Source organism: Setaria italica, chromosome V, assembly GCF_000263155.2.
Source record: "Setaria italica strain Yugu1 chromosome V, Setaria_italica_v2.0, whole genome shotgun sequence".
NCBI classification, from domain to species: domain Eukaryota; kingdom Viridiplantae; phylum Streptophyta; class Magnoliopsida; order Poales; family Poaceae; genus Setaria; species Setaria italica.
Window position 1 is genome coordinate 13095894 of NC_028454.1, and position 12642 is coordinate 13108535.

The following is a 12642-nucleotide window of genomic DNA, read 5'->3' on the forward strand; positions in this document are numbered from 1 at the left end:
GATTAAAAAAGAGGGGGGTGGGGGGGGGGGCGGCGGCGGGCGTCTTGGCCGTCAAAGCAACGGCTCACATTCTTTCCTCATGGGCGAATAGATTCCGTCCCAATAGTGAGAATGCTGAGCTGAAACTTGCGGGGAAAAACAGAGAAGGGTAGAAAGGCGATGAACTCGAGCACCTTAGCAGCTACCGCTACCTGCTACAACAACAAGATAATGTGCTCTCGCACCAGAAACAAAAACAAAAGATAAAACGGAGAGAAACATCACCATGACACACAAAATCAAGCCAACACAATGCGCGAGCACAATGCACCACTGGCAGTACTACAACTGGGCAAAGGTTATTTACCAAATGTTCACGGAACGATCATCCAGCACAATATACATGGAGCTCCACGTTTGATCTTTACAAGCTTTAGCGCAAACACGAAGCGCCATTGTCGTCACCATCCACCATCTTGCCACCTAGGTTAGAAGGTATGCTTATCACTTGTACATGACTGTTGTTAGGGCCTGGAAAGTGGGCACCTTTGCCCTGGTGCTAGAACAGGGTGTACATGGGGTACGCTATGTCGACCTGTGGACAGTTCATTCCAGAATCTGTGTTTCCATCAGTCCAGCTACCATGAGGGCTTGGCATTGTCGGCTGTTGGAGCAATGTGCCCGCCATACCACCTCTCATGCCTGATGTTGTCCTCTGGCAAAATGTATCATATCCCCCAGTGAACATGTAGCTACCGGTGGTTCCATCCCAATACTCAGGCTTATGATGTGGAGGATAAGGTGACAAGCGAGGTTGATTCGACCAACCAGGGAAGAAGGTACCTTGAAACTGTGCATGTCTCTGGTTGGTATCAGTTGAACGTGAAGAGGTTGTCACGTTTAGATTATTTGTGACATCAGCATCATCTTTCAGGCAATCTGTAGCCCAGCTAGGGAGATCTTGTTGATCTGTAATACCACAAGAATCTTGTACCAGGGCACCAGATGCGGGGCATAGTCCAGAGCAAGCAGGGGAGCTCACATATACAAATTTGTCCGAATCAGAAATGTGATGAGGCTTCTCAAATCCAGGAGGACAAGCCTGCCTCTTTCTTTCTTTTCTATCTGGTGCTGCTACATCAGTGGATGATACTGCACTGACTGGTCTTGATAACGTAGTGCTATCTGAACAATGAGATGGAACTATATCACCTGACCGAACCATTTGCCTGTTGTAGAAGCTTTCATGCCCTCCTTGTGCTGAATCTTGTTGTTTGCCATCAGTCGAAGGTAGCTGCTTATTAAGAGTGCTGTGGCAGAGACTTGCTCTTGTTATACCAGTATTAGAAGTAGGTGCATCTTGTTGATTTACCAGCTGCAATTGATTTCGTGATGCCAACTTGCGCTTCAAATCTGAAAGATTATTGGGCCCAGCTGTAGCTTCAGACTTGGCATTAGATGTAGAAAGATTGCTGGGCACAGGTCTGCTACTCATACTCTGCACTGCAGTTGATCTGTGTGATGCCGTGCTCTCTGAAAGCTGCTTATGATTTCCTGGGACTAGCTTTTCAATGATATCTGGACATCCATTCTTTTTCTCTGCTCCAGCATGAGATTTGACAGTAGCTGAAGCCTGCTGTGAGAGTTGCTCTAGGCTCTGGGAAACTAAATGACTTCTAGGAAGTGTAACGCGATCGCTGTGCTCAGTTTTTACCAAAGCAAGTTTTGTGGAACTTGAAGTGCCATTACTGATTTGTCCTGTTGCTTTAGGCCTGCCAAGTACAGTAAAACGCCGACTTGGTACAACTTGTCCTTGTGAAACTACATTGGAATACTGTGGCTTTTGCTGCGAAGTGTCAGATGTTCCATTTTCTGCTGAGGTCGTTTGCTTGGAATTTGAAGTGTCATTTCCTAACTGTGAAGATGCTTCAGATTTATCATTATTGGAGTCCAACTGCTCATTAAGGTGGCCTTTTGATCCTTGTGAAACTAAACTCATATTCGATGAGCTCTCCAATGAAGTGCCCTCAATAGGCCTACATGGATGCTGCATATGCTGTACTGATGTCGTACTTGAACGGCTACGCCCTCCAGGTGGTATATATTTTTGAGATTTGGGGTCAGACAAATTTTGCTGATTATTGTGTATGCTCTCATGGTAATTGCTTTGATGAATAACCGCACTTGCAGTAGATGATGGACTCCCAGAAGAAATGCTTGAGTCCCTGCAACACAAAAAAGAAGGGTGGTTCCACATCAGTGAAGGACTGAAGGTTAATATACATCAGGATCTGGCGGTCTGGCCCTAGCAACAAAATTATTTACCGTGAAGTGGTGGCTGGTGGTAAACAAGTATTCCTGTTAGCACCATTAGGTAGTAATCTTTCAGCATTGATGCAAATCTTTGCATAAAAGGACTCAGAGTTAGTACCATGATGGGCAAGTAATACATGCAAACTATAAAAAACACATTCCTTTACCTTTGCAACAAAATCATAAAAGTCATATCAAAACATAAGAAGATAAGTTTTACTTGATTATATCAAACCAAATGAGATTCTTACATCTTTGGAGATTCCACTACAAGTTGAAGTTCTTGAACTGCTGTCACCTGGAGGGGGTAAAGTACGTCCTGAGCGATGTTGGGGACCCTTGGCATCCATTCCCATCAAACGCTGCAGCCTAATCATAAGAAGAAACAAAGGACATTAAAAAAATATGGGGATGGTTCCTATAAATATATATATCATGTGCCCCTAAGGTGCCTGGCAATCCTATCTACGCAACCTCACATCTAACAAGCCAAATGGAGCATGGCAGCATTGAATATAGATATGAATTTGCACTACAAGGTTCAGCTAATTATGCTACATGGAAGAATTGAAGTAAACTTCCGTGAATGAACATGCTAACTGCAGCATCAGGAGGTGCCAAGGCAACACAAATCTCCTTGGTCCGATTTATCCACAGCTGTGGCACAGATAATCTTTTGTAGTTCTACATGTTCAGCTAGTTATCTAACTCATCCTTATTCTCAGTTGGCCCCAGCAAAATATTTATAATACAAATAAGATATCATGGAACTAATAGAGGTTTATCAAAGTTTAACATTGTAAAACATGATGGACATTTATGCAATAAGTGCTGTCCAAGCCTGTAAGTCTGGAACCTAACCAGCATGCAGATAATCCAGGACTGCAAGAACCGGAGTCAACATCAAACAGCTAAAGAACCCTTTCTCTTCTATTTGTTTTGCTTTAGTTTGAGCTAGGGCCAGAATCACACGTGGGACTTAATGGTTTACATTCACCTTACTTTTAATGCCTGCTGCTTTTACACACCCTTATGAAATATAAAGGTGTCATTGCACCAGGTGCCCTATTATCCATATTAAGAAACGACAAAAGTGCATCTTAAGACATTAGAATCTTCTGGTGCCCAGCAAATAAATGTTGCTTGTTCCGATTTATTTATATGAGTACTTGCAACTAATCAGCACTTTCCATTTATAATGCATCGCAACCATCTCAGTCCCCATTGTTGAATCCAAGGGCCCAGATTTGTACTTTGTCCTGATACTAATTACTATGGTAAGCGCCCCCCCGCCCCACCCCCCACCCCCAAAAAAAAGAAAGAAAGCAAAAGAAAAAAAACACAACAAAACAAAACATGCTCTTCTAGTAAGGCAGTAACTAATAGTTACTTGGTTGTAACATGCACAGCATCCGAAACAAGCTTGAAGGTGCCATAATCAGCAAAGGCATGACCATAATCACCAGGTTCGCGAATTGAGGATCGGGGACGACCGGGGTCGACATCCCTGTTCCAACAGTTTCGCGTTGCAATTTATGATGGGACGAGAAAGTTTGGCTAACCTGTTTTTGCTGCCAAATGGTGCAAGGTGCCGCAGTCAGCCACCATTATTTTGCTGGCGGCACAGAGCAGAGAGAGAACAGGGGAGGAAGGAGATGATGGTGGCTGCAGCTGCGTGCATCAACTACAGAGTTCAGGACTTAGGGTTATGTTAGATGAATATTGGGCTGTTTGGGCCAGCATTCGGCAGCCCAAGTAATATTTTCTCTTTGCTTTAATTGCCTTTGTCCAGGCCAGCATTCAGAAGCCCATTTGACCTTTTCTTTCTTTCTTTTCCTTTTAATTTTGCTTTTATTACTTTGTATTGCCATGCTAGCTCATGTGCATCTCTAATTTATGACATAAAGGAGCTCAATGACCCGTGTCATCGACCTTGGCCATCGACCCAGATTAATCGGGTCATTCGTTCCAAACTACTCCCCCCTTCGACCCACATTTTTAGACACCCTAGACCCTCGACCCCAACCCCGACCCACGTCCCGAGAACTTTGTGACTACGGGCATGACCGTGTGATGTAAGAGTAGTGAGCAGATGGAACAAGTGGGCCCTGCATGGCAGAGTAGCATTTGGTGACAGAAAGACAAGCGTTTGTATCATTGAACCAGACATAAAATTACATTAAAACCAAAATAAAGACTTGCAGATCAGGAAGAACAATTCTTCCTCTGCTCTATCTATCTCTCAGTTCCTCTGTTGATTGCTCACATATCGGTGAGAGATCACTGGTGGCCAGAGGTTCACTATTGTTTCTTACTTATTCTCCATCAATGCGGATTCACATCGACTAGTACATGATAAAATTGTAGTATAAAAATATGTACCTTGCACACACCACAGAAACATCATCTTTGGTACAAATATCTTCTGCTGAGGCTTTATGATGCACATACGAACAGTTTGCTTTATAGCAAACCTGAGGCAAGGCACAGCCAATTATCAGAAAAGAAGAAACAGATGATTGCAGGGAACTGAATATATAATACATACCCTATTGCTTAGCCAGATATGGCAATATCTTGTGACACCAAAAGTTGCCCTACATGATCAGCATATAAATAGTAAGCCATACAGTTACAATAAGACAAATAATAAGATGGATGGTGTTAAGTTCAAGTCAAATTGTAGTATATTTAGAGCCCAACTTACTTTAAAGGTCTACCATCCAAGATGTAGCCATTAACTGCCTGTATGCATCTGACAGCCTCCTCTTCTCTTGCAAATGTAACATATCTAAAGGGATGCAAGCAAAGAATTACACAACAAATAAGCATCTGGCCTCAAACATAACACAAATAATTAAGCTTGATAAGAGTAACCGCTGTTCAATAGAAAATGCATCCAGTAGGAGCCAACAATATAATTAAGTAAAATTGGAACGGCAATCCCTGCTGCAAAATCATATATAATATTCTAATGTCACAAACAAAGGTGGATTGTCCATGTCACTAGAAAGTGGAAGGGTGTGTAAGCAAATTTGGAATGATCAAGGCATATTTTCCAAAGCGTGCAACTTTGGTTTGTAGCTCTTAGCTGCAAAGATAGGAAGAATGCTGTCTATATGTTTACGATCACATTACTGATCTGAACTTTCTATATCCAAATGACTTACACGCGGCCAGAATCAGGAATTTGTTGGTTAGCTCCAATATTATCAATGATAATGTTTTCTATCTTCCCATACTGTCCAAGGAAATTCTTCTGTCTCAACAACTGCGTGAATAGCATACAGTTAGCATTTATCTCACGTGCATTGTAAGATCTTACACGGGGGGGGGGGGGGGGGGGGGGGGGGGGGGGGGTAAACCACACCCTTCTTTTCCATTTTTTGAAAAAAAAATTTCTCTTCTTGGGGGGGAAAATAGTTGGGGAACACAAAAAAAAAAAAAAGTTCCCCTTGTATCACACGGACATTATTTGGATCTTTTGGTTCTGACTGTCCCAACTGACCCTTTGCAGATGTTTGCTTATGAGACTTGGTTCGTTCTTTTTGATAGTTTGCCTTATCAGCACAAAGTTCCTTTAATCTGGCATTGGGGAAAATGAAGAGAAAATTCAAGTAAATTAAATATTATTTCATTTTAAAATAAGAAATTTCATAAATTACAATTTCAAGATTTGAAAATGACCATAAGGTGAAGAATGGATTTTTAGTGACAAAACACTGAAATTTAGAGATAAAGTACATGCATTTGGTTCCTGGCGCTTGTCTCCAGGATCCTATCCTTGTCATATACAGAACGGCATCCAGGGCACCTCCCACCAGATTCATCCTTCTGGTCCATTCCCATTATTCGATGCCAACAGTACAGACATATCTACAAAGAAAATGATGTATTATAAATATGCCAACCTAACATATACATTAAACCCACAAGGAAAGACATCGTTTGAGCTGTGCGTATTTTACTAAACCATGATTTAAAATACAGTATTGAATCATGAAGGTAGAAATGCAGCAAGCATTTCATTTCAGTCAATGCATTGTGTTATCTAAAAAAGGTTGCCACAGATACTCTGCACTGCTACAGCAGTGCAGCTGATGTTTAGACTATTATTATTGAATCCTGAAACATATTGCATCTATTTACTAAACATGAGCAACATTGACAGCCCCTGGTTTTTCCATATTTTCAAAAATAAAATAAAGTCCACTGATCATAAAGAGAACATACAACTGCAGGTATTTGTTACCATTTTAGCATGATATAGTTTTATGATTGCTGAGAAGAGTCTTAGCAATCAGAAGGTATTGAATACATGCAGATAAAGAATGAAGACAAGTAGAAAAAAATTGAAAACAAATTGCTTGCACGCTAAAATGATACTCAAGCAATGGAAATTTACCTCATATCCACATTTACAAGGCTTTAGTTGTTTATCTGTCAAATCCAAAGGGTCCATGCAAAGTGGACATTTGTCATTAGTTTGGGTGCTCATGGTGACTCCACCCTTAAAGAAGCAAGAAAACTGAAAATAGAAGAAGGGTTAGGGTTATCTTACCAGAAAATAATACGATATAAGAATGTACAGTTTCAGAACATTATTAATCTAAATAATGGCATCACAGAAATGTTGCAAAAAGATGTAGGCCAGTCGACACACACAATGCATCAACCACTTCAGTATTAAAGCATCTCCAGCTTTCTTTCAGGTACAGGAAAACGAATTGTTAAGCACAGCACAAGCTTATATCCAAATAAGCTTGGAAGGTCAGGTTCGAAAAGACAAAAATGTCAAATAACAAGAATCATAAGTGTAATTTGGTGAATAAACATGCGAGGATCCCCTAGTAAAGTTTTGCTACAAGTATGCAAATTTAAACAAAGAATATGATAGCACAGCTTTTATGGAGACTAAATAATTAAAGCCAGGCATGACTTCAATATGGCATAAACTTTCAGTTCCACCAAGACGTGCTCTTTTTCCATTTATAACAGTATCAAAATATCCGATGAGTAAGTTTTGTATACACAAATTGGCACGTTCCATAAACGAAAGCATGTGAGCCATACTAGATTTGAACAGCTTGTTATCCTCAGTTGGGCAAATGATTGCACTTATTCACCTATTGCTTGCTTGTACAACGCATGAAACATTTTGTTCGAAGCAAAAGATATAGTCTGGAATGCTGAAAGTTAGCAAGTTGTTGCACTGTTAGAATCAACCATCACTTTGCCTAGACTTGACGTGATCATTATCATGCTAAGAAAAATCTATCGCTACACATCCTTTCATCAACAAATTAAAGCAACAATTTCTACTATGTACCAAAACAGGACTCCCACTACGCATCATCTACCTATTAATGGCAGCGCAACCTTCCTTTCAGTTCATGAACTCGAGAAGCCTGAAGGAAAGATGCACCAGGCTACATCATCATGATTCATGTGTGCAGTACTTTCCCTCTCTCCGTATCTCCTCTACAGCTCATTAAGTTCCAGAGCATTGCAAACTGCACTGACAAAAACTGCAGCATGCTGATCTCTTCCTAATAATTCAGGGGTCCACATGCAAATCCTCGACTTTGAGAGGTGCATGCAGCAAAAGTAAACCCAAAACCAGGTTAAAATCTAATGCTCTCTTATCCAGATAGATCATAATGCAAGTTTAATGACAAAAACCAACTAATCCCGTACTTGATAAATTAATTAGTCTTCAATACTCAGAGTCAAAGCCTAGAGTAAAAAGGAATAGCACAGTGACCTCGTGACCATTCCCACTAAAACCCCACCCCAAATACCAAAACCCCATAGAATCGAGGAATACTTTTTTTCTGCGATGCATCAAATTGCTGGTAAAGCCAAAAAAAAAAGAATTAACTCCAAACGCGCCTCAATACGCAGTATTGTGCAACCCAAAACCGACCCTCGTACTAGCCCCAATAATCAACAAGTTACCGAAAATCGCCGCCAAAACATCCCACATTCCACCGCAACCAAGCCCCAGGAATGATCGCGGCCAACCGCCGATTTCAACATTAAAGCGCACCCAAACCAATCGGGGAAAAAACCCACAAAAATTTTCACCAAAACCCCCGCCACAACAAAGCCCTAGAGAAATCCATCACCGGGCAATGCTGGAGAACAGCAGCCTGCGGCTAACACGCACCAAAGCACCGAGAAATCGCGGCCGAATGCCCCCCATAACCCCACATTGCCAGAATCGGAAAGCCCTAGCGCGAGGCGGAACGGGGGTTTGCGATCGGAGATTGGAGCGGGTGGGTGGGGAACTCACGTCGGAGGAGCGGAGGCGATCGGAGTCGCCGGCCGCCTCGGGATTAGGGTTTCGAGCTCCCCGCGTCGTCTCCCTCCAGAGACTCGCTCCTCCCCCTTCTCTCTCTCTCTCTCTCCTCCGCCGCGCCCCCCTTCGCAGCCGTCGCCTAAAAACTGAAGAGAAGAGCTTTCGCGTCCTGCCCCTCCTTTTTGTTTTTCTCTCGGGGCCAAAACGAGTCTCCAAATTTTTTTTCTGATGAAGTCCAAAGAGAAGCGAGGTCTTTAATAATTGGCACCCGCGGACCTACAGCCATCAGAGATACGTGGCCCCTCCGTTGCGAAGCCGCCACGTGGACCCCGATGACGCGTGGGGTCACCACGCAGTGACTCGGGGTGGAACAGCCTCCAGCGTGGCGGTGCGGCCCGTCAGGTCTTTTCTTGTTCTCTGACGCGGCCGTGTACTTTTGGGCTAGGCGCATTTCTTCATGCCATCTTCACGCGGGCGTGGGGCCCGCGCCCGGTGGGACCACATGTCGGCCTCAGGGAGGCGCGGTTCCGCGGCGTGGCCCACAGAGATGGCTTGTCGTTTCCGGGGCGCCCCCGTATTATCCTCTCGGGATGAGACCCACACGCAAGCGCTTGGAGTACCCCACTGGGAACCGGGCCCAAAGGCTTGTGCGCGCCACCTGTCAGTGAGAGGGGGTAGGTGGTGGAGTGGAGTGGACGCGACCGGGATCGGTGGGCTGGCTCCCATTGATGGCAGGGGATAGCGTGGTGGGGTGGGGAGGTTGGGGAAAGTGACTGCGAGAAGCAGGGTGCCTGTGCCCGGTCGCAGCCGCGGCGGCACCCTTGGTGTGGACCCCTATCGGGGTTTTGGACTCTTGGACTGGATACGGGCCCGTGCACAACAGTGGGTTGATGGGGGGTTTGCACTTTGATCGCAGCTGGCTTGCAGGCTTTCAGGGAGCATGGCTCCATGGGACCACACCACCTTCATCTTCTCGTCGAACAGCTTGTGTTGGAAGAGCAGGCGCTCAGGCTGAGAGACAGCTGTTCCTCTGTTTTCTACAATAGCTTCTCTCCTGCAATGTTGTTCCAACTTCCAAAACAAGATGATGATACAAGATAGTTTGTTTTCATGGCATCTCTATTGGGCCTGTTCACTTGTGATTTTCTGGCAAGCTGCAGCTGTTGCTGTACAGCCCAGCCGTTCGGCTGCGGCCCAAACAGCAACAGCCCAGCAGCCAGCCGAACAGCTGTGCTTATTTTTCTCAGGCCGCACTCGCACTGCGTCTCCCGTCTCCCATCGCCTCCCACCGACGCCCCGGACTCTGTCGGTGTTTTAGACCGGCAACCCGCCTAGGGGTACCCTAGGTGGTCTTTTATGTGGTAAGGGTCGTTGAGAATCAAGGAATCAATGGTGACGCAAGGAACACGATTTAGATAGGTTCGGGCCGCTAGATCGCGTAATACCCTACGTCCTGTGTGTTGGTTTGTATTGATGTATGTTCTGGTCCTCAAGGATCTATGAATTGGAGTTGTCCTGGGCTTGGGTGTTGAGGTATGACCTTGAGGTCTGACCTGCCGAGCTAGGTACCCCTGCACTCCTTTATATACTCCAGGGGGCAGAGTACTAGTCGGATTACAAGGAGGAGTCCTAGTAGGAGTACTTGGGACTAGTCCTAGTCGGATTACAGGGGAATCCTAGTAGTAGTCTGACTTCTTCCTTTCTTGCGGGTACTGGGGATGTATCCCCGACAAGCCCCCGAGCGCTTCATAGTCGAATGCAGCAGTCTTCGAGTAGTCTTGAGATATTCGCCGAGTAGTCTTGGTGCTCTTCGAGTACTTTGTCAGGCTGAATCTTTCAATGCTTCTCAAAGCTGCCATGAGGCTATGGTGTGCTCAAAGTCTTGATCAACACGATATTGTAGTCTTCGTGTATGGAGGGCGGCGAAAGTCACACTCCATATGGAGTAGCCCCCGAGCCTTAGGTTGAATCGTAGAATTAGGCTGAGGGTCGAAATCTTGAATCTTCTTCTTTCAACTTTGAAAAAAGTCTTGGGTGTATCTTATCAGCCCCCGAGCCTTGGATTGATTAAATAATCAACCCGAGGGTCTTGAATTTTCACTCAGGTCATCATTCGAGTAGTCTTGCGGCGTCCAACCCCCGTGCATATGCGCCAGGTAAGTCGTTGGAGCCACGTCGAGTAGTTTTGCGGCGTCCAGCCCCCGAGCCTGGGAGCTAGCTGAGCCATTGGAGATATTAGGAGTACTGATTGGTGCTTAGCCCCCGAGTTCGGGAACTAGCCTGTGCCGTTGGAGGCATGCTTAGTGGGCTCGTGATGAGCATCGTCGCCAAAGCTTGACCTGAAAGAAAAAATGCGTACATTATGTAGCATATTTGTAGGATTTTGAAACTGCTGAAATTTATCCAGTGATCAGTATGAAAGTTGTGTCATGCTCTTATTCCGGTCATACTCTTCCCGAGTAGGATGTATCCCCGACAAACTCCGCCTGGCACCGCCGCCCACCCCGCCTCCGCCCGGCCCCTCGCCCGCCGCCGCCGCCAGCTCCGCCACCGTCGTCGCCCACCCACGGATCCGCCGCCGCCCATCCCGCCTTCGCCCGGCCTTCCCCCGCCGACATCGCCCGCCACGGATCTGCCACCCTCCGCCCCACCGGCATCGCCCGTCCACGGATCCGCCGCCGCCCACCGTGCCTTCGCCCGGCCCCTCCCCCGCCGCCAGCCAGCCCGCCGCCGCCACCCTCCGCCCCACCCAGCTCCGCCGCCGCCGCCCTCCGCCCCACCCAGCTCCGCCGTCATCGTTCACCCGATCCGTCGCCGCCCATCCCACCTTTGGCCGGCCCCTCCCCCGCCGCCAGCCAGCTCATGGACGCCGCCCTCCGCTCCGCTGTCGTCGCCCGCCCGCCCACGTTGCTGCCGGCGCAAGGGCAAGAACTCGCGCCTAGATCCACTGGTGCCAGTGGCTCCCCGGCATCGCTGATCAGCTACTGTAGCAGCTGAATAGCTGGCTGTAGCAACTGTAGCAGCTGAATGGCTAGCTCATAAGCTGCAGCAACAGCCAGCTCAAGCAAACAAGCCCATTGTTTCTTCCTTTAAGAAACACCCATCAAACTATACTAGACGTATCTAGTGTAGTAATGCTTATGGTTAAATTAAGTGGGAAGATCACATTAACAAAAAAAAACTTTAATGTAGGGTTTGTTTGGCTGTTGCCGAAACCTCCCCCACTCCGGGTTTTTTTTTCCGGATTGGTTTGCTGAACGCGGCGGTTATGAGTTGCGGTTTAAAAAATGTTCACCGTACTTTTGGCGTCAGTTGACGCAAAAGTCAATTAAAGAGGCGTTATAATTTTTTGTCACGCTAGAAAGTGCGGCATGCAGAATCTCAAGTGCAGTTACTTATGGCGAGCTGTGGCAGCAATTATAGACTCTTTCTTCTATTTTCCACTCTTTCTCATGCATAACCTAAATATTTATTAAAGGATTGCGTGTACACTAAGTAGTATATACGTGTTTATCGAATTAACTCTTTGGTTGCATGGTCACAATAAAATTGGTCAAACTTTGATCAAGACTAACTAGATTTCAACCTGGATTTTATGATTTTGCAAATCATCCTAGATTATGTGTTTTTGCCACATTTTAGTTCCCATTCTTGGGCCATGCATGTGAATTGGATCATCATTGGAGTCACCAACCAAGCCTTTAGTTTACGGCTTCCTGAATGTGATTCAGGGGGCGTTTGGTTCCCTTTGCTTATTTTTAAGCAAGTGTCACATCAATGTTTAGATACTAATTAGGAGTATTAAACGTAGGCTATTTACAAAACCCATTACATAAGTGGAGGCTAAACAGCGAGACGAACCTATTAAGCCTAATTAATCCATCATTAGCAAATGTTTACTGTAGCAACACATTGTCAAATCATGGACTAATTAGGCTTAATAGATTCGTCTCGCCGTTCCCTACCAGTTCGACCGCTGGCGCCTCACGGGATACTAGTCGGCTAGAATCCAACTAGGTAAAACAAAGCAAAACAACATATTGGCAGCA

At 45.5% G+C, this 12642-nt stretch overlaps 1 protein-coding gene and 1 long non-coding RNA gene across 2 annotated transcripts; both read right to left on the reverse strand.

The window, feature by feature from the left end:
* Positions 1–298: 298 nt before the first annotated feature.
* On the reverse strand, positions 299–5675 carry LOC101766387. The gene is made up of 8 exons (XM_014805198.2): positions 5658–5675; positions 5463–5563; positions 5000–5083; positions 4841–4889; positions 4675–4766; positions 2544–2661; positions 2305–2381; positions 299–2204 (listed from the first exon to the last, which is right to left on the reverse strand). Exons 1-8 carry the CDS (start codon positions 5673–5675, stop codon positions 539–541), a joined length of 2205 nt encoding a protein of 734 aa, XP_014660684.1. The 3' UTR covers positions 299–538.
* A 308-nt stretch (positions 5676–5983) lies between these two features.
* On the reverse strand, positions 5984–8802 carry LOC106804361. Its single transcript, XR_001393203.2, has 3 exons — positions 8588–8802; positions 6698–6820; positions 5984–6168 (listed from the first exon to the last, which is right to left on the reverse strand). It is a non-coding gene; the product is annotated as an uncharacterized LOC106804361 (long non-coding RNA).
* Positions 8803–12642: the final 3840 nt, after the last annotated feature.